General features: G+C 49.9%; 1 protein-coding gene across 4 annotated transcripts in view; it reads left to right on the forward strand.

Moving 5' to 3' along the window:
- Positions 1-1,567: 1,567 nt before the first annotated feature.
- GPATCH8 (G-patch domain containing 8) overlaps positions 1,568-21,926 on the forward strand; it is a 53,628-nt gene continuing 33,269 nt past the window's right edge. For 2 of the 4 annotated variants that reach the window (XM_027631061.1, XM_027631059.1), the window contains exon 1: positions 16,664-16,744. Coding sequence is in view for 1 of the 4 variants with exons in the window: in XM_027631058.1 (XP_027486859.1) it covers positions 1,633-1,677; positions 16,670-16,744 (120 nt within the window). In the remaining 3 variants the exon portion in view is untranslated. Of the gene's footprint in view, positions 1,678-16,663; positions 16,745-17,761; positions 17,797-21,926 lie in introns of those variants that run through there. The other 2 variants (XM_027631058.1, XM_027631060.1) reach the window with 2 other exon arrangements.

Genomic DNA, 21,926 nt, shown 5'->3' on the forward strand with positions numbered 1-21,926 from the left:
GGCAGGGCTGGCACAGGTGAGCCTTTAGGGCAGGGCTGGTGGCACACGGGGGCACAGAGAACTCGCCGTGGGCAGCCCCGATCCCGAGCTCCTCCCCTGGCAGGCAGCAGAGGGCAGCAGGGCCCGGCGGCGGCTGCTGCGGGGAGAGGGGAAATGAATGAATGGAGAGACAGATGGGAGCCGTTTTTCCTGCTGTCAGGGCGTGTGGAAGGACAGAGATACAGGCACCGCGCTCGGGGACAGCTGGTGACAGCTGTGCTGGAGGGCGGAGGGGCAGAGCCCCGTCTGCCGCGGCTCCTGCACACCCAGACCCAGCCCCCAAACTGAGACCCCAAACCCTGATCCCACAACCAGACCCCGAACCCAGCCCCCAGATCCCAGCCCCAAACCCAGATCCCAACCCTGAACTCCAAACTCAGCCCCAAACCCAGCCCCTGACCCCAGCTCCACCCCCAGATCCCAGACCCCAAAACCAGCTCCAGCCCTCCGGCATTGCCCAGGGTGCTGCCCCTGTGCCCCTGCACAGCGGGTCAGGGCTTTGGCTGCACAGTTGGGCACATTCCCCCCCGCTCAGGGCAAGGAGCTGGGCACCACCTCAGCGCTGGCCCCAGGTACCATGAGCCAGTGCAGGACCGGGCCCCATTACACCTCAGGGCTGGCCCTGGGTACCATCATCCACCTCAGGGCTCTGCCTCATCCCAGTGCCCCTCACTCCCATCCCAGTGCCCTGTCTCCCGTCCCAGTTCTCCTTCCTCCCCTCCCAGTTTCCCTCCCTCCCCTCCCAGTGCCCTCCCTCCCCTCCCAGTTTCCCTCCCTCCCCTCCCAGTTCCCCTCAGCCCATCCCTATGCCCTCACTCCCCCCGCTGTGGCCCCTCCGAGCCGCCTCTGCGCCTGCGCCGCTCTCAGCGGGCAGCGCAACCCGCAGCGCACGCCACGAGGGGGCGGCAGCGAGCCCGCTCTCCTATTGGCTGGTACGATCATCATTCAAAGTGCGGGGGCAGCTCCCATTGGCTCAAGGCTGGGAGGGCGGGAAGGTTCGTGTTCCTATTGGCTGGCGTCGGCGTCACTCAAACGGCTGGGGCAGCTCCCATTGGCTCGGCCCGGGGAAGGCGGGAAGACAGAAGCGGGGCTCGCGCTCTCCTTTTCCCCTCACCCCGGGGTCGAGCCCTCGCCAGTGTGAAGGCTTTGCGCACGCGCGTACTGAGGGAGGGCTGTCTGGGAAGGGAGTGTGTGTGGGGAAGGGGGTGGGGGGGTGTGTGACGGGGAGGCCGCTGCGCGCCGCGCCGCAGCTCGCGCCCTCATTGGGCTGAAAGGGGGAGAGCGCGCCGGAGCGCGTGCGCCGTGCCCCTCCCCGTGCGCGCTGCCTCCGGAGACGCAGCGAGGCTCGGCGGGACGCGTAACTCGCCGCGGCGAAGCCCTAGGGGGCGCGGGCGGCAGTGCGAGCCCGTCCCCGCTGGCCCGGAGCCGTTCTCTGCCGCCTGTCCGTGAGGGGGCGGCCCGGCGGGTCACGTGACCGCGCGCGCTGCTGGCGCACGTGACCGCGCGGCGCATGCGCGGTGCGGGCGGGGGCGGTGCTGAGGGCGGAGGCGGCGGCGGCCGGAGCGGGGCCGGGCCGGGTCGGGCCGGCGCGAAATGGCGGACAGGTTCTCCCGCTTCAACGAGGACAGGGATTTCCAGGTACTGTCCCCGCGGGGCCGCGGGCCCCTCAGCGCCGCCCCGAGCCGGCCCCCTCACCCCCCGCTCACCGGGGCTTTGTGCGCGGGGCCCGGAGCTCCGCCACGGAGGGGAGCGCGGGGGGCCGGGGGCGGCTGTCAAGGTGACACGGGGGCTGTGGGGGGCAGCGGGAGGGCGTGTCGTGACCCGGCGGAGTCAGCCGATGAGGGGACCCGCCCCCGCTCCCGGTGAGGAGTCAGACCACCACCCGGTGAGGGAACAACCCACACCCCTCCCGGTGAGGGGATAACACACCCCCCCGGTGAGGGGTCGCATCACAGCCCCCCCGAGAGGGCACCAACCCCCACCCCCCGGTGGCGGGACCGACCCCCATCTCGGTGAGGGCTCGGACCCCCCCGGTGAGGGCTGGGATCCCCCCGGGGACGGCACCACCCCCCGAGCCCCGCACGCCGCTGTCCCAACATCTGCCAGCGACCCCCTTCTCTGTGGAAAACGCCTCTTCCTTCTCATCTCATTTCATCCCTCCCCGCCCAGCCGAGAACATCGGTGTTTCAACGTAATTAACGCCACTGCTGCCGTTTTGAAAAGGGGGCTTAAATAAACAATGCGAAAATTAACGTTGACTCATTAAGCCCGAACAATGACATGTTGTTCTCTGACTTCAGCCCGGGAGAGTCTCGGGGTTGGGAAGGAAAACAAAAGGAGCGAGGATAAGGCGGCTCGAGGAGGGCTGCGGATGGGCTGGTTGGTGATCCCTTGTTTCGGGAGCCCGCGGTTGGGATGGGGCTGCTCATCCTCGCTCGGGCCTTTCACCTAAAGCTTTGGGAGGGTTTTTATAGTGCGGAGCTTGCGTAATTCTGCTTAATCTGGCATTAAGGTGCAGCCTTGGGAGCAGGCAGGGCATCCAGGAGTGACTAATTTATGGTGCTTCCGGATGTTTTAAGGGATGCACGTTTTAAAGATTGTTGTTAAACCGTGTTAGAAACACGAAGAATTAGGTTTTCAGCGTGTTTGTGTGTGTTGCCTGGTGTGTGGATGGAGGTTTGGCTCCTGCCACAGCCCCAAACGCGGACTGGGTTGCATCCTGTATTTCCTTAAACGAAGTAATGAGCCGTAATTAACACTGAAATAGTCCGATTTGGCTTTGAAGTTTGTGTTTCAGGAACTGGGGCGAACAGGGCTTGAGAACACGAGAGATGGGGAACGTGAACCAAGTGGGGTACCCAGGGAATGGGTGAGCTCTGCAGTCGTGTCCTTGCCCTTCGTGGGGCAAGAAAAATAATTGTAGTGGCAAAACCTGTTACTGTGTCGTGGCTCTGGGCTCGCAGAGGGAATGTGTGGTGATGTCAGGTAGGGAACAGGGCTCCATTCCCCCATCCCGAAACCTTGGAGTGCCCAGAGACAATAACCAGGTCACAGCCCTGTGTTCCCTGGGCGTTGTTTTAAATTGGGATTTATCTGTGTCAGATGCCAGGCTTTTATTGTCTTTCCCATAGGATACAGTGAAAAATAAAAAGGCAGGGCTTGTTTTTATGGGAGGGTCACTTCTCTGTTCTCCTCTCCCTGAAAATGTGCCAGTGAGAAGACAGACATTTTATTTTGTGCGTTAAAGCTTCCTTTGAGGGAAAAGTGGAATCGCTCCCCTGGGAAGAGCAGTTTGAAGCCGGCTGGGGCTTGCAGGGGATTGAAGGTGAAAACAGTGAGCTGGGAAAGAGCAGATCCAAGGGGGATTGGCCAAGGTCACGCTGAATTGGAGGGAGCTCCAGGTCCTGTGGGCAGGTCAGCAGTCTAATGATTTTTCTGAACTGTAGTTCAGTTCATGGAGGAAGGCTTTTCGATGAGAAGGAAGGAAAAATAAGGTTCAAAGTTGCTTTCAGAGAAGACTTTCTGACTTTTTTTTTTTTTCTATTTAGATGGTGGTCCCCTGAGATAGAACACGGGTGTGGGGTAAAGGAAATGCTCATTGTGCCAAGTATTTGCAGGGCTGCTGCAACTGTAGGTACAAACACACCCGCCTGTGCCCCTAGAAAATACTGCTCTCAGAATACAGCAAAAATAAGACTCTGTTCATGCAAGTCCCCAGTTTGGATGCAGGTGCCTTGCAGGAGTGTTCTACCAGTGGCAGGGATGCCCTTTTCACTCAGTTCCAGTTCCTCAGCAGGTGAAATTTGTGTCTTTGGAGGGGATGTGACTCCAGACGTGACCCCCCCCCTCCCTGCCAGGCTGGTGAGACCCAGGGAGCGTGGCCAGAGGGAGATGGGCTCTAAAATTACACGGCTTGGAGAGGGATGGAGGCGTGGGGAGGGGGAGGGAGGCTGGAGGGATCTCTCGGGTTTCGTTCTGGGGTGCTCTACTTGTGATCTCAAAGTGAGAGGATGTGTAATGTTCTGGAGAGAGGGAGAGAAACAAAAGGTCAGGAGTAAAGAGTGTGGGTCAAAGGAACCCTTTAGCTGCTTGGAAGAAAGGCAGATGCTTTGGGATTAGTGCTGTGGCTAATGGAAGAGAGTCTCTGGATGAAAAAAAAGCCTTTCAGAGTTCTAATTATTGTTATCAGCCACTGAAAAGATTCTGTGTTGGGAAGATCTGTTTGGCAAGATGAGTGTTGATGTGGGCAAGGGAGAGCTGGCAGTGCAGGGTTAGCAGAGGTGATCCTCGGGTTTCTGAGCTCCTGATGTGCTGGAGAAAAGTGGATTAAAGGTTAGAGAGCTGCTGGGAGCTCTTCCTCCCTCCCCCGTGCCTTGCTGAAGGAAGATCAGTGCGATCAGGAGAGACAGGAATGGAAACAAACAGCACTGGAGGGAAATCGGTTCAGGAAGGAAGGACCTAAATCAGCTGAGAAAGAGAAGGTACGAAGGGTCTGAAGGGCATGAAAAGGTGCTGAGGGAGAAGGGTTGGGCAGAGGGATCAGCTGAGAACTGGAGAGATAAGAGGGAGGGGGGGACCCTCCCATAACTGCAGCCAAACAAATGTGGTGGGCATGGAGAGAACTGCAGAAGGAGTGGAGATGCTCTCATGGAGTTAGGTAACCCTGTGGAAAAGAGTGGCTAGTGTAAATATAAGGAAGTCATATATCCTTAAAGATAAAGATGGTGGTGTGGAGGGAGAGGAGGAGTTATTCTGACCCATCTCTGTGGTCGGGTGGAAGGAACCTTGAACAGCTCAGGATGGTTTGGAAGTTGAAATTGCCAAAGGAGCAGGAATGGCCCGGGAGGATATCACTGCAGTGAGCTGATTAAGGGCTTTGGGGGTTTTCTTACAGGATTGTCTCGCTGTTGCTGTGCTCTGTAGCTTTAGAGGCTGCACTAAAGGTGAAGATCCTCTTCCCTTTTTCCCTAAGCTCTCAAACCTCAGAGAAACTCGAGGGAAAGCCCCTGGTTCTGGCTGTGTTTTGAAGGTGCTGAACCTGAGGGCAGCTCCAGTGAAAGGCCTTGAGCTGTGCTCTGCCTGTCATATGGATCTTTCCCTGGCCAGGCTGGCACAGCTCTTCCTTTGGGAGCCTTGGGCAGGGAGATGGATTAGTGGAGGAGGAAGGATATCCCTGACCTTCCTTCTCTTGCCTCTCTCCAAGCTCTGCAGTGGCAAGTGAAATCTGCTGAGTGGCTCACCCAAATAAATCCCAGTCTTTTTCTATTTTCTGTACAAGAAGGGTTATTTTTGAGTGGGATGCTGACAAGCTTAACCCTTCAGGCAAGGGGTCGTGGAGTTTGTCATGGTTCTGTCACAGGCTCTATCACTTGTCTGTGCCACTGTCCCCTTGACTGACAGGCTTCCCTGGCAGAGACAAACAGGAACCAGTTTAACTTCAAGGAATTACGAACAATAGCTGCAGATTACGCCAACAGAATATTTTAGAAACATTAATGAAAGCTGTGTGAACACATGAGACTGCTGCAATAAGTAAATATACATTTTAGTGCTATTTTTGTACTTGCAATGATTTTATTCTTTAGATTAGCTGTGCAAACTCAAAGAATAAATATTATGGATGTCTCTATATTGCTGAAACCCAGTGGAGCTCCCACTTACTCCCAGATGTTGAGAAAATGTTTTCTTGCTGCCTCTCTCTCCTTTCCATTGTTGAGGCAGAAATATCACGAGCCATATGTGTCTGTGTGTACAATAATTTCCTCTTCCTACGTACATTGCACTTACTGGCATCATTAGCCAGACGGAACACAGGCTGTTCTGTCTCGGGGTTTTTTACTGTTGTATGCTCAGCACAACAGGACAACACTTCCACCCAGCAGGAATACCTGGTTTTCCCGACTGGGTGGAAGTGCAGCCATCCTGAACCTCAGCCCGGCTCCTCCTGCTTATTCCAAGAGGATAGGTGGGATTTTTTTTTCCCCCTCCGCAAAGGATTTGAACAGCTAACCCAGCACATCTCCGCTGCTGCTTCCAGCAGGTTGAGCTGAGTGCTGCTGGCAGGGGGATTTTATGCTTTTTAATTGGCAGAGTGTCAGGGATAAGTTGTGTTCCCAAGCAGCTTAGGCAGCGCTTTGCTGGACAGCTGGGAGGGTTTGAACCCGTCTTTAATGAGTGTGTGCTCTGGCTGCAGCTCCAGTTCACTTCCCAGGTGCTGCCTGAGGGAAGTGCTTTTGGTTTCCATGTCCTTCAGCAGGCCTGGCTGCTCGGGGGGGAGGTGGCACAGGCAGCTGATGGCTCCTCTCTGCGCCGCAAGGAGATAAATGGGGTCATTTTGTCTCGTCCGCCTTGACTAATTGGGAGAAGAAAAACTTAATGTGGGGGAACGAGGATTGGAATCTCTGCAAAATGTGTTACGATGAGCTTCCAGCGGATCCAAGATCCTGGAGTGTGAATTTGCCTTTGGCAGGAGTAGCTGCAAGCAGTCAGCCAGCCTTTTCCATGGGCTGTTTTCTAATTGAGGAATTAATCGGAGATTTTTAAAAATCTGTTCATACTGTTTGGAGATGCTCATTTTTCATTAGGTTGGGATTGTATTTCTGGTGTGGGCCCGGCACAGGAGGAATATGGCTCTTACCTGCTTGGCAGGACACTCTGACCTCTCAGCTGAGCAAAGCTGGAACAGCAGAACTGTGACTGGTTTTTTTACCTCCCTGTGTGAGTGAGGAAGGGAGGAGAAGACTGGGGGAAAGTGTTATAAAGTAGATCAAGAAGTATTGGTTCCAGTTTTAGAACATCACAGGGGGGTCTGAACTTCAGTGTGCATTTCTGGGACTCAGGTGGTGAGTTAATTTTATTTAGACCTTCTTTCCTGTCTTGGTTGTGCCTCTCCCCACTCTGTGTTGTCTGTTCTCCAGTGCCGAGGCTGAGTGAACGGGAAAGGAAACACTTTCTACAGCCCCACAAACCATGTCTGAGCTACCTCAGCTGCTTCTGAGTCACCCCCTGCAAAACAAAACCCACCCAGCTAACCAGGTTCCAACCACCCACTGTCTGGGGATGCAGAGCTTCAGGAGTTCGTCAGATAAAAAGCACAACTGCAGTTCTTGGGCAGCACTTCCTCAGCTGAGAATTTTCTCCTACCACACAGTTTAAAATCTGTGGTGATTCTTGATACTTTCCCCCTTCGAGCAGCTCTATGGGCAATTAATTTGAGATTCTGGCCATTCACAGTTTGAAAGCCAGAGGTTGATATCAGGATGCCATTCAAACATCCAGGTATCACTTCAGTTCCCATCCTTTGATCCCGCTCTGAGTCCAGGAGTTGATGTTTGGCTGCAGTATCTCTCTCTTGAAGACAACTGGTGATGGGGAACATTTTCCTTGGTAGATTGTTCTGGTCGTTTAGTCACTGAAACGTTCATTTTCCTTAATTCTTCTTGTAGATTTTAATATATTCAGCTTTTCATTGTTGTTTTTTATGTCCTTCTCTGCTTTGCCAAAGCACACATCACTATGCTGTCTCTTGTATGAGGGCATATATAGCATTTCTGCTCAGTTTTAGCTTCTTCTGAGAACCTTAACAGCCTGACCTCTGAATTCTCTTATAGTAGGGCATTTCCCCTTTGTGTTGTTACAGCTTTCTGCATCTTAAATTGTCCCCACTTGTGACTATAAAACTAACACAGAGGAGTCTAGAGTAGACTCTTATCTGTATAACATCCAGAGATAAACATCTTTTTTACTACTTTATTCCTCTGTTGCACACCCTGGGACTGTATTTTTATCCTTTCTGTTGCATGAGGAGGTTTTAAGTGGGATTTCTGCTGCCTGCTGGGTGCAGCCCTGTGCTGTGGCTGTGTTTGTACAGGGCTCTGGGAAAGCAGACGTGGAGTTGGGGACTTTTACAAGGGGTCAGGTTGCTCTGTGCAAACACACCGTGCATTCACCCTTTGTTGGGCTTCCTGATCTGCAGACTGAGCTGGCTCTGTGTCCTCTGGTCATTGATAAAAGCACTGAATGGGGTTTGAATCCAGTTAATCAGTGCTCCTGAGTGAGATTTTCTGCGATGCTTTGGTTTAGGAACAATCCTTTGTCGAGTCAGACACCACACTAAGAAAGAAAAGAAGGCAGGAAGCTGGAAGTTTGTAGTGGTAAATAAATTACACCCTAAATATGAAATGATTAGCTCCCTGTCCCATCAGGGCTTTTTCTCTTTTCCCTTGTGCTGTCTGGTGGGGTCACACACTGGAGGGAAGGGATGGGACTTCCAGAGGGACCTGGACAGGCTGGAGAGGTGGTTCTGTGGGAACAGCACGAAGTTCCACAAGGCCGAGTGCAAGGCCTTGCACCTTGGTCAGGGCAGTCCAGGCACTCTGGGAGAATGGATTGAAAGCAGCCCTGAGGAGAAGGATTTGGGATGTTGGTTGATGAGAAGTTCAACGTGCCCTGGCAATGTGCTCTGGCATCCCAGACACCCCCCGTGTCCTGGGCTCACCCCACAGTGTGGGCAGCAGGGGAGGGGGGGATTCTGCCCCTCTGCCCCCCAGCACAGGAAGGACCTGGAGCTGATGGGGTGAGTCCAGAGGAGGCCACAGAGTTGCTCTGAGGGCTGGAGCCCCTCAGCTCTGGAGCCAGACTGGGAGAGCTGGAGAAGAGAAGGCTCCAGGGAGACCTGAGAGCCCCTTCCAGGGCCTAAAGGGGCTCCAGGAGAGCTGGAGAGGGACTTTGGACAAGGGATGGAGGGACAGGACAAGGGGGAATGGCTTCCCACTGCCAGAGGGCAGGGAGAGATGGGATACTGGGAAGGAATTCTCCCCTGTGAGGGTGTGAGGCCCTGGCACAGGTTGCCCAGAGAAGCTGTGGCTGCCCCATCCCTGGAAGTGTCCAAGGCCAGGTTGGACAGGGCTTGGAGCAACCTGGGCTAGTGGAAGGTGTCCCTGCCCATGGCAGGGTGTTGGAATGAGGTGGGTTTTATGGTCCTTCCCAACCCATTCCATGACTGTGATTGTTTGGAAGTCCTGCTCAGCCATGAAGATGTGGGTGCTGGAAGCTGCAGCACCTTCTGCATCGAGGTGTGTTAAGAAAGGGCAAAGAGAAAACTGGGTGAGGCCAGTGCTGATGCTCTTGGGTGCAGCTGTGAAGGACTGCAGAGCATCCCTGTGTGCTGGAACAGATCCCCAGCTGCCGTTGGTGCAGCAGAAGGAATCTGGAAGACATGGAATTGTTCTTGTTTGGTGCCAAATTATGCAAAGCAGGGACCTGCCTCTGGCTCCCACTCCTTGTGGTACAAGCTGTTTATCTGTAGAACGTGTTTTTATTTGGGCAGCTCTAAGTGGGTGTTCATAGGCACGTTTTCCTGGTTTAAACCAGATCTGGTGAGTGGTTTTTCAGTGTTTTTGGACTTAACAGGTAGAGCTTTGCCTTCAAAATTAATTTTTAGTTTGGTAAACAAAAGGTGCCATCAGCTTCTCAGCGTGCAATTCCAAGGTGTTTCTTTCAAACGGTGCCAATTTAAATTCATCTCCCAGTCTCAAGTGATTGCTTTTGTTGTATTGACTTGAGAGGATTTTCCTGTTAAGTACTCTCAGAATAATTGATGTGTGTGTCTGCCGAAAATGAGGTTTTGCTGCAGCTTTCACAAGATGTTGACTGTAAATATTCAGCTGTTTGGGGGGTGTGCAGATGTGCTGTGTCCCTACTTCCCTCTTGTATTGCTTATATACAGGGAAGGGACTGGGAAAGAGATTTCTAACAGTGAGAATGTGTTGTTTGGGAATGTTTCACCTCTGTGTGGTTTGGAAAGGATCACTGATTATTTTTTTGTGTGTGTCTTTACAGACACTGCAGGGAACAACAGGAAAAAGGATGGTTTTGTTCTGGGAAGCATTAACAAAGGCTTTCCAGGTGCCAGTACAAAATTGCTTTTGTATTGCTTTTTATAGCTTTGAAAACCCATGTGGCCTTTAAAATTAATCCAAGAAAGTTTCCAGGGTTGGATGGATCTACCTTCTAGGAGCATGTTGGTCTTGAACATGTATTTTCTCCTGGGTGCATGATGAATATTCAAGAACTGATCTAAGCTACGCTTTCCTGGAGTTGTTTTTGAATTCTCTGGATGGATTTCTAAACATCAACACGGTTGTCTGCATCAATTATGTTTTGGAGCTCCTCCATCCTATGGAGTCATCAGGTCCTGCCGAGCTGGAAAGGGCAGCAGGAATTACTGCTGTGAGCTGTAGTCAGTGTGTGTAGGGCCGTGTGGGTCTTGCAGAGATGTTACAAACCCGTTACATTTTGATTGTGTGTGACAAACACTTAACGGGTCGTGGTGAGCCGGGTTTGGGTTTAGCACCGTCCCCTCTCCCTCTCTTGGCTGAAATTCGCTGCTGAGGTCGGTGTGATGGCAGGGATAGAGCCCCACAAAAACAAAATCAGAGGAGCACTGGCAGACCTTGTCACTCCTCCCTCTCACAGTTCATCCGTGCCTGGAGTGGGGTTTTATTCTCCTGTGTGTCCCACGTGTCCCTCTCAGCTGCAGGTGCTGGTTTGTGTCACCCTTGGGCAGCGTGTGGGGAAGTGAAACCGGAGGGTCTGGAAGCAGCTGCTCCAGCCAGAAAGGTTTGTAAAAAGAGGACCAAGTACAAAAGGAGCCGAGTGTCGATGGTTTGCTGACATTCCTGCTCAGGAAAGAGTCAGAGCAGTTCCTGAGCCTGGCTTGGCCGTGGTGCTGCTGGTGCACGGGCAGTGTTCTCACGGATCCTGGCTGTGCAGTGTTTGCAGGAGTGCCAGGAGCCAGCTTTGGGAAAAGGGAAAGGATGATAAGGTGCCTTATCTTCTGAAGGTCTTGTAACTGCTCCCTCTCCTTTGGAAAAGAAAACTGCACGTTTAACAGGATATTTCCTTCTGGAATCCCCGAGTTTCTTTCCCCCCTGCTTGGGAAGGTGCCGTGTGCGTGCAGGGAGGGAGGATTTTGGCATTTGCTCACTTGTGCTCAGATGCTGCTTCGGTTCCCTGAGCTCAGACCTTGCATCTGTGCTGACCCATCCCGGGAGGGCTGCAGGAAATGTCAGCTGTGCTTCCCAGCTCCGGGAGCAAAATATTGCGGGATCTGGAGCTCACACAGTCTGCCCTGACTGTATCCACACTAGAAAACAACCTTTTTTGTGGGTACTCATTTCTCTCTTTGGATATTCCTGGTTCACAGCCTAATGGTTGCAGGGCTTTCAGGAATGGGGAGTGGGCTTGATTAAATGTTTTCAAGTGGGACTTGTGATTAACAACCCTAAATTTTATTGCTTGACTTAATATTTTTAGAGTTTAAGATTTATTGATCGAAGTGATGGATAAATAGGATATGCAGAAGTGGTGCCGATTTGCTTTTGTGTTTTAAAATTCCATTTTCTAGAGTAAATGCAGTATAAATGTGATTTTTTCGAGTCTTCTTCTGATAACTCTCCCAGCGTAAAACTAATTTTTGAATATCTAAGGGAGCACGCTGTGCTCTTTTCAAGTGCAGTTAAGCAATCACGATCATGCTGTGCTCTTTTCCAGCGCATTTAAGGAATAATACCAGTGAGTATAGTCAAGGCTTTTCTGCAAAATTACTTTATTTTCGATTGTTATTGTCCTGGTCACACGAACCAGCCTTGGAGTGCCTTCCTGAGCCCGTCCTGAAATCCAGCAGGGACATAAATAGATTGTTTCTGCTGTGACGTCTCAGCAGCTGCATTCTGGCTGTTCCCTCTCCAGCCATCCCTGGTTTAATGCTCCCAGGCAGAGCCACGGGGGTTTTATGCCAGAACCTTTCCTTATTTCCCTCCATTGAAGGCTCTGTCACTGTGGTTTGGGGAGCAGGCGGCGCTTTCCACAGGTTTTCTCATCCTGGGCTCTTCCTGCTGGACTTTGCTTGGTTTTGTAACTCACATCATCATCTTTGGTGTTAATAACCACCAGGGTGGTGTGGCTGAGCTCTGGTGGAGCTGAAGGACAGCTGAAGGGAAGCATCCTGAGAGGAAAACCCTGCACTCCCATCTCCACTGTCCCGCTCCTTTGTCAGAGCCTGTTCCCATCTCCGCTGAGCACCGCGTTCCCAGCTGCTGGGCTGGAGGCTTTTGGGATAATACACAGATAACTTAGGGCTGTTCATTAGGGAAAGCACTAATTCCTGTCAGGAATGAGCACTGTGTGGGATGTGTTCTGCTTGCTGACATCTTCATGTGCTCTGTGATGGGACAGTGATTAATGTCCAGGGTGGTCTGATGGCCTTGAAGCTGCTGAAGTGACTCATCATTCCTTCCCCTTTGTGCTGGTGATGCTTTAGGTGACTTAGGAATGCAGGCAGTGCCCACGAGTTGCTCTGGTTTTGGATACACCCTTTGGGGTGTGAGAGGGAGCAGATTTTCTTCTGCCTTGTTGTCATGAAGATTCTTTGGAAGGGTTTCCCCTCCCGGTAATTTCTGTGTGTCCTTATGTGCTTTGTCTTTGCCCACCTTCCTGGAAAGGTGCCTTGTGTTGGGGAGGGAGTGAATTCTGTGATATTAAACTTTGATAAATGGGCTTAAATCAACAATTCGTTTCACTTTCACTGAATCATTTATTGGCAGCAATTCTTGCCACTAATGATTTTGGGATGAAAGTGTAATTAAGGTCCTAAATTCTTTTTTTAATGGTACCAACTGGGTCTCACTGTTAAAACATTTGGGATCTTGTGAGCAGGAAAGCAGCAGCTTTGAATTTGAGCTATGAATTGTCCCAGGAAATGCAGTGACTCCACTGGGTTTAATCTGGGACAAAATTACATTTATTGGGCCAGGGCTCTGAAGTATTTCCAGTCCAAATAAGGGAGGACAGGGGTCTGAAACCCTGCATGGAGGCAGCTTTTGTTGGTTGATTGTTTTAAATGCCATGTTCATAACTCAATGGTTCAGCATGTGAGGGCTCCAGGACTTAAGGTTTGGCCAAGAGCTTCAGGCAAGGATCAAACAGTGGGAAAGTGGGAGAGAGAGCAGAGAACATGTGACTGAGTAACCAGAGTGGGTAGTGAGCCTAAGTTCAGATGATATTACACAAAAAATCACAGGGCACAAACATGTTGGCTCCTGGAGACAAGTGCAGCAAGGAGCCAAGTGGTGTGAGGAGTGTTCAGATGTTGGAGGCTTGTCCTCGTTCCTCATGAAGTAGTGAAATAAACTGAATTTCAGTGTGGTCGTAGTGAAGCACTAGCAGAGGTAGCACAAAGTGAGAGCAATAAATGCTGCTGGAGTGGAAGCCTCTCATTGAATTTGCTCTGGTATTTTGGGGTGGATGGAGGGAGTGTCTGTGAGAAGGGGACAGTGCAACACATCTCATTTCACAAAGCAGAAGTGAGAGAGAGCCTGATACAGGCAGCTGTAAAATGGAGGGGCATTGTAGGGATTGAATCCTTCTTTTCACCTCCAGGTTTCCTCTGAAGAGGGAATCATCCCTCAAGTCTGCAAAAGACACAGATCAAAATCATGCTGAAATGTGGTCTGTGCTTGTGGTTCATGTTTGCCAGAAATGTAGTTTATTCTCAACATGCAGCGTTTAGAGCTTAATTAATTGTTAGATTTAAATGTTAAAGTGTTTTGTCTTCCTCTGATTCATTGTCTAAAGGTACAGCAAAACAGAAATGTTACATGGATCCATTCGATGTGCCAGGCTGAAGGATTGCAAAAGAGGGAAAACAGATGGAATTCCCCCCAACTTGTTCTTTAGCCAGCTCCAGGGATGAGGAGGCAAAGGGACAGACTGTGCTGCCTCCAGCCCCCCAAATCCCAGCTCCAGGAGGCCTGGGATCCCCACACTGGCAGAGAGTGTTGCCTTAACGAGCTGTTTGTTGTGGCCATAGAACCATTTTTCTCCTCCCTCACTGGGCACCACCAGCCTGAACACCCCCAAAAATCCAGCCCCACTGTGACCATTGGATTGTCCACTTGCCTTTTTCCAGGATGAGTCACTTAATGGTGGAAAGAAAAAATTCCTTTATCATTTCTTTTAAGTACTGATAAATAAAGAGCAGTCTCTGCGATGACTATGGATTTCAGCTCATTTTGGACACTTTGTTATCCTGAAGCCTGGAATTGCCAAGCCTGGAACAGGCACAGGAGCAGGTTGTCAGCATTCCCATGGGACCTGTCCCCTGTGCTTGCTGGCATTTGTGTGCCCATGAATTCCAGGAGACAGGCAGCACCTGCCTCTATGGAAAATTCTGGTGTTAGTGTTGCTGCTCTTTGTAAAAACAAAACACCCATCCCTACTTGATACCAGGAACAAGTAGATAATAAACTCCCCAAAAATATAAATATCTAAAATAACCCCCAAAATATATGGAGTGGGTAGTGGTGGGATCACCAGAGCTTGGGGAGAATGGTTTATTTGCTCTCTCATTTCCTGGGCTGTGGCACAGGGAGTGCTCAGCCTTTTGCACAGTTTCTGGGAGGAGATGTTGTTTTAAGCCCTGAGAAAGCGAGTAGTGAAGCCTCAGAGCAGCCAGACCTGCTGCTCTCGAACTGGGGTTGACCCTTGCCTTGGTGAAAACAGCTCTCAGTGTCTTGGCAGGCAGTGCTCTGCAGGAGCCAGGGAGTGGGCAGGAATATTTCGCCTGTTCCAGGTAATTTAGTGACGTGTTCTGAGCTACCTGCAGGCAGCGAGTGAAAGGAGGTGTCTGCTTTGTGCTGAGAGGGTTTCAAGTGTTAATTAATGTTACATGGGTTTAATTTTTAAATACATGAAGTTTAGCTATGTGTTGTTGCCAGTGTAAGCAGCATGTGCACTCCTGGCTGCTCTTGTTCTCTTGGGCGCTGTTTTTTGGGAGTCTGGGCCGTGTCCCTGGGCCATTGGGGCAGGTTTTGTGGTGTCTGCTCCGTGCTGGACTCCTGAGCACTGCCACGCACAGTCTGTCCATCCACACCCCGGGGGGTTTTGGCTTTTTAAAGCAGCCCAGCGACTGCTCGTGCATGGTAAGTTTGCCTTCAGCTTGTTCCTTGAAGGCTTTCCAAAACAAAAAAAAAAAAACCAGCAAGCTGGGAGTGGATTTCTGGCTGCAGATTAAGCCCCAAATTTGCTCTGGAGAGGTCGTGGGAAAGATGCTGCCTGGGAGCAGAGTGTGGCCGGGATGAATTACCACTGGGGACTCCAGATGATGGATGGGCTGGAAGTTGGGGCACCAGCATCAAAGCATGTTCTCTTGGCACCAGGTTTCGGTCAGGATGGTCTCTTGCAGATTTGCATTGCTGGATGCAAACGCTCCTTCCAGAGGATTTTGGGAGGCTTGTGATATTCCAGCTGTCAGTCTGTTAACGGCAGTTTGCTCTTTGACGTGCCGGCTGCCATTAAAATTCCTGCAGAAGGAAAAGTTAGTGCTGGTAGAAAGGAGGAGGGTGACAACATGTTTCTCTTGGCAGTGGTGTGTGTGTTCCTCCTCCAAGTGATTGTGGAGCTGGGATGCAAATAAAACCTGCCAGGGTTTTGGAGTGCACGGAGCAGCTGGAGGCTCCAGTGGCACTGGGGGGCCTGGGGGAGGAGCGGAGGGTGACAGCCAAGGATTGGCACCTCCTGGGCTTCCTGTGATGCTGAGCAGAGCCTGGGAATGTAAGGAGCCTGCTGAAACAACCCCCTTCAGTGGCTTTTGGGCTCATCCCGGCTGCAGGAATCTCTCCCCTTTCCTTCTGGGTTTATAGCTAGGAAGTCCGAATTTTCCCTTTCCAGGTCTGTGCTCATGTGGATTTGTTACATCATGGACCTGTTGAACAGCCAAAAATGGTTCACCATGTTTGCAATCTCAGGAATTTGAGGCTTCAGAAACCTCGAAAGCTATGGCAGAGCTGCAGCAGAGATGTTTGTTTTTCCTGAAATGGCCCTTCCCTGGTGTGTTCCAGCACCATCAGTCATCCTGGAGGACAGGGCTGCCTTCCCAGCTCCGGAATCCTGTATGCTCATTATCCAGCCAAAAAAGTGGGAAGATCCAATTTTGCCCTTTGGTGGTCAGCTGGTGGGGGAGGAGGTTGTTTGAGGTCAAAACTAAGACTGTGTTGGGGGATCACTCCCATGGATAGATCACTGTGCAGCCACCTAAATTTGTGGGAAGGGCTGTTCCAAACCATGGACAAGCACTGTGGGCACAGGGACAGGTTTCCTTTGGTACCACTGTGAGTTTTAGTTGATTTAAGGTGTGTGAAATCACATGTATCCCTGGAGCAGTTTTGGGTTTCCTGCTGCTGGGAAAGCCTTGCAAAAGCCCTTTGTAGTGGTGGGAGGGTCAATTCCTGCTGCTTCTTGTCCTGTGTGGTTTCCAGGCTGGCACTGCTGCTCGTGCTCAGTGTTATCACAGACTTTGTTAAGAAAAAAAACCCAGAAGTATTGTCAGTGTAAATGTATGATGTTTTGCCAACTTCTACAATTTATGATTATCATCAAGTTGACTTATTTTTTAGGTTTTTTTTTTTGTCCTTATAGCTGATACACTGAGTTGAGCTTGCATTTATTTAACAAGTTTATTTTTTAGCAGAATTATATCAAATATGTCACTGTAGCCAAACCTGACTCCCAAAACGAAACTGTTGGCAGTGTGTGCTGTGCTGTGGGAGCTGACCCTTGTTTTCTCTTGCAGGGCAATCACTTTGATCAGTATGAAGAGGGGCACCTGGAGATAGAACAGGCATCTCTAGACAAGCCTATTGAATCGGTAAGACCCCCCCCCCTTACCAGCACCCCCATCCCACCCGGAACTGGGCCGTGATCGGATGGTACTTGATGTGAATGCAGTCAAATCTCAGAGGAGTGGGCACCTTGGTGGCAGTCAGGGTTAATTTTTGGTGGTAAATTGCATGCTGAGCTTAAGTGGGCCTGGGATTTAATCTTGAAGTAGGTGAGTTTAAATTTGAGCTCGACGTGATATTTCAGGACTTAATTAAAATAATACATTCATTCATAGGTATTTATTTTAAGTTTTTATACTTTTCTTTGAAGAATCAGTTTAATTCATATGCAAACCTGATGGAATAGTGTAGTTAAATGTATTTTGCTCCTTTTTAGTTTATATTTTTGGAAAACTACTGGTGTGTAAAAGTGTTAGAACGACACCTGGAGCGTGGAGAGAGGGATCAGTGTTAGTCCAGCAGCCCTTCCCCACAGAGCTGAAACTGCCCTGAGCCTTTCTGTAAAGTTGCTTTAATTAGGTGTGAAATATATTTCCCCCCATAAGACGGGGAAAAATTAAGTTTTATTTAGTTTTACCTTTTTAAGCTTTTTGGAGCTAAAAAAAAAAAAAAAGGAGCTTTTTGACTCTTTTGCTCTTTACAAAGCCCCTTCTGCTGGTTTTAGGCACAGTAGCTGGTTCAGCCTAAACTGAGCTCCTTCAGCCTAAAATGGCCCCAAGTTTAGCACACTGAGTTTCAGTTTCAGTTTCTTGCAGAAACAAGAAAACCTGCAGTGACTAATCCAGGGACACTTAGCGGCGTTCTGATTAAACCCAGCCCAGACTTTTGTTAAGAAATTACTTGTCGAGTGTTTCTTTCCCCCAGATAAATGATGAAAGTTTCTGCCCCGTAGTCAGCACTCAGGAGGCACTAAGTGTTAGCAGAAGCTCAGTCTCTATTTCTCGTTGCTGTGTAGGTCGGTGTTGTGTGTGTTTGTGTGCGTGTTTAGATGTTTACCAAAAAAATTTACACAACTTGGGGTGTTCGACGTTTTTCTTCCGCAGCAGTTGGCCCATATTAGCTAAGCAGCCATGATCTGGTTTGTATTGCACGGTCTGCCTTTTTTAATTTCTTCTCTAGGGTTTCCTTTCCCCCTTCTTATTTCTGTTCTTCTGGTCCAGTGAACACTGCATATAGTACCTACTGTCTTAATGTGCTGGCATGATGCTAGATTTAGGCATGGCAGTAATTGATGACGCATGAGATAATGCTGCAGAGATGGGAATTCCTACCCAAAGCTCTCCTGAATGCTCCAATCTTACCTGGTGATTTTAATTAAAATGCCAAGCTGGATTCCTGATGTAAATGTAATGGGAAGTACTTGGTGGTGGCCTGCTCTGGGCCACGTCAGAAATTAGAATTTCAAAATATTCAAATGCTGCTTTGCAGACTGGACTGGTTACCTGATTTCCAAAAGTGTTTTCCCAAAGAGAGGAATAGAAGGGGTCACAGATCACATCTCTGGTGTTCCAAAGGGAATGATGCCTAAACCACGAGCAGGTACCCTGAGCCCAGCAGTGAGGGCATGTGGGCTCACAGTGCACTTCACATCATCTGTAGGAGTAATGCTTTGTGCAGTTTGATTAATGTTGAACTGCAGCAGCAAAATTAAATTAAATTATGGCTGTAATATTTTATTCATATATATCTCTCCCACCATCCAAATGTCAGGACATTATTAATCTTTACAACTTTTTGGTAGGTACAGTTCAGCCTAATGGTTATATTTGAAAACAGTTGGGTAAAGAGTACAAGACATTGTCTTGTTTTGGGAGGAGGAGGAGTTAAAACCTTAAATTTTTCTTCAAAATACAGTTTGTTTCACTCTTCTTTTGTCTGTAATAAGAGAATCACAGAGTCATTAAGATTGGAAAAGCCCTCTAAGATCATTGAGTCCAACCATTCCCCCAGCACTGCCAAGGCCACCACTAACCCATGTCCCCAAATGCCACATCCACTTCCAGGGATGGTGACTCCACCCTGCCCTGGGCAGCTGTGCCAGTGTCCTTGTCCCAGGATTTCAAAGCTGTGGTTGCTGCATGGGGTGTTTTTTTGGCCTCATGGACAAGCTCAGTGTCAGGAGCAACCTGGTCACTTTTGAAGTTCATCCTCACGTGGTCTCTGCAGAATACGTTGTTGGTTCTTAAAAGAAACTCTCCATCTGGGGAGTGTCAAGTTTCCTGGCACCTGTGGAGGTGATTTTTCCTTCCACACTATTAATGACCAATGTGCTTTTTGAATTGGCAGATTACACACATCTACAGAAGGAACAGTTTTCTTGACAGGGTTCAGTGGGGCACTTCTCCTGCAAGATTTTTCACCAGGAAAAGGATGTTCATTCTGCTTTTTTATAATTTTTTTTTTTCTTCTTGTATTTTAAACTGTTTGCTCACGCAGAGCTGAAATTGAGAGGGAAGGAGTAAGGGCGAGTCTGTATTTTGAAACTACCACACATCTAAATATTATTTCAATAATATTTCAATATTAACAAATCGGTTGATAATCCTTTACCAGTTCTCTGTTAGCAATCCAACTGGCCTTTTCCAAGGAATCTGCTCAGAGTCATGAGTGAGCCCCTGCTTCACAGTGTGGAAACAGTTTGGATGTTGAACCATCCTGTGTTTATAGCCACGGCAGATCAAAGCACTCCCCAGTTAGAAGGTTAAGGTTATTCTACAGACTGAAGGGTGGGTTAAATATATTCTCTTAAATGCAGCTTCCCACATGTTAGTGACATGGAAATGCTCCAAAGCCCACGGGGAGCTGTGCTTGGAGATCCTGGGGTGGAGGGTTTCCCTTGCCGTGTCCGAGCGACATTCCCAGCTGACGTGAGATCCATCTCTGCAGCATTATCTGTTGAGAGGTGCTGACTGTACTGCTACAGCATGCAACTCAAAGGTGGCTGGAAAAATAGGTTTGGGGAGTCTACAGATCATTACAATGTTGAAACGTGTCCTCAATTAGCCTACTGGTGTTTCTGTTCCTGTGGAAATCCTGCTGTGTACAGCGAGTTTAGGCCAAAGATGTCTGGACTGAAACATGCGACTCTGACCAGAGTACATTTATGGAAAACAGAGCTGCCAGGAGCTAGGGATGGACCTGAACGAGTGCCAGCTATTTTCCATTACTAAATTGAAGAAAATATTTCATATCAATGGACTCTTCAGAGCTGCAAATACTGATAATTTTTTTTCCCCCCCCACAAGTAACGTTTTTTTCTTGTTGTGGTTTGAAAGATGCTGCACTTACACTGGCTGTTCACGTCAGTGCAACCACTGCTGTCTGATGTCCTTGAAAAATCAGAGCACTTCACCCTTTTTTTAGATCCCAGAAGCTGCATGTGTTTGTTCTGAAGTATTTTGAGTGCACTGAGTTCAGGTACCCGAACGGGAAGTCACAAAGTATTGCAGCTTGAACAGAATCCAGATTTTCTTCACGTTAATTCCTTATCTCTACTTGTTTATCGAATCTCTTTGCTGTGAATTCCTGGTTTGCCTCGTCCCAGCAGTGCAGATGGAGTAGGAGGCAGCACTGGGACCCCCCTAGAGCCCCCCAGAGCAGCCCCGTCCCCGTGCAGGCAGTGTCAGGGCTCCACCCACGCCGGCACCGCTGCAGGTTGGAGGCCACACTGGGAACCCCCCACTCACCCTGGAGCTTGTTAGTTTGTCCTTGTCCTGACTAACAAATGTCCTTTCCCCTCTCTCTAATGCTGCTGGGGCACAGAGGAGGTCCCTGAGCTCCCCAGGTCCCAGGCTGCAGTCGGTGGTGTCTGACACCACGGGCTGTTGGAGCCCGGCCGAGCCGGGGCCGGGCTGTGTCGCACTGGAAATCTGTACGGATCTGTGGACTCCACTAGTTCCAAAGTGTCATTTGATGAGGCTGCTGATTTGACATTTAGCAGCAGCCATATGTGGACAGCGCTATAAATAATGTGCTTCTGGAAGCTGAATGGTGTAGCATTACTATTTGGCTTTTCTCTCTGGTCTTCATTGTGTCATCTGTAGTGAGCTCTAGGTTTTGTTTTGGGAATCTTTTCAACCTCTTGTTTGCATGGGTTCACCCAGTAGCATCCGATCCTTGCTTATAGATTCCTCCATACACAGTGAGCACAGCTTACAATCCACTCAAGAGACGAATGGTTCCTGCCCCTGCTGGGATGGGCAGTGGGGACACAGTCCCTGGGGATCTCATGGAAAACCTGTCAGGCAAAACGAGTGCTGTGGTTTATCCGTAACGCAGCATCACCCCACAGGCATCACCAAAACCTTTGCGTTCGACAGATGTTTGAATTTGAAGCAATTTCTTTTCCTGTTGGCCAGAACCTTTGTTAGAAATTTCTGCTGGGGATACCCCACGTAGGAATCACTGATCCCTGTGGAAAGCAGCCAAGGGCATCTTGTGAGGGCACAGGATGGGGAATTGAGGAGCCCAGTTTGAGCTGGTGGAGCCTCTCGCTTGGGATGGGGTTTTTCCCCAGCTCCATGAGGGTTTCGTGCAGTCAAGACCTTGCATTTCCTATACCCTTTGGAAAAGTTATGCTCTGTCATTAATGCCAAGTTCTCCATCTGTAAATAGAAATGATCACTGGTGATCAGCTCCAGAGGGGTGAGATAATGCTGGGGGTGGGAGTTGTTCCACCCAGAGCTGCTCTCCCTGCATGGAGCACCCACAGCCCCCACGGCTGGGTGCCCACCCCCTTGGGTGGTACAGGAGAGCCCCCTTGCTCACTCAAACACCTATTGGGACACCTGTTTTGGCTGCCTCGAAAATTTTTATTGTGGCTGTAACACAGGGAGCTCCAGGATGGCAGAGGAAGAAAGTGAGGAGGCTCGTGCCAGCCCTCCTCAGCTGTGGCATTTCTGTGCATCAGTGCAGCTCTTCTGTAGGAAAACTGCTGCAGCTGAGGATAGTCTGTTCAAAAGGAATGACAGCCTTTGACACAGACAGGAGGTTTTCTGTGAAAAAACCCATCTTTTCTATGTGAAAGAGGCTGTACTTTTACAGAACTGTCACTTAAAAATGCAATTTAAATGAAAAAAGCTGCTGGCTGTTGCAGCATTCGCTGCTCCATGTCAAATTTTGGTCCCAGTACCCCTGGCTACTCCCCAGGCTCTGCAGACTGGCCCCACATGGGAGCCCAGCAAGCCTGGCCTTCAGTCATCTCATTTT

The sequence above is a fragment of the Corapipo altera genome, unplaced genomic scaffold (genome assembly GCF_003945725.1).
Source record: "Corapipo altera isolate COAL_440 unplaced genomic scaffold, ASM394572v1 176, whole genome shotgun sequence".
Taxonomy (NCBI): domain Eukaryota; kingdom Metazoa; phylum Chordata; class Aves; order Passeriformes; family Pipridae; genus Corapipo; species Corapipo altera.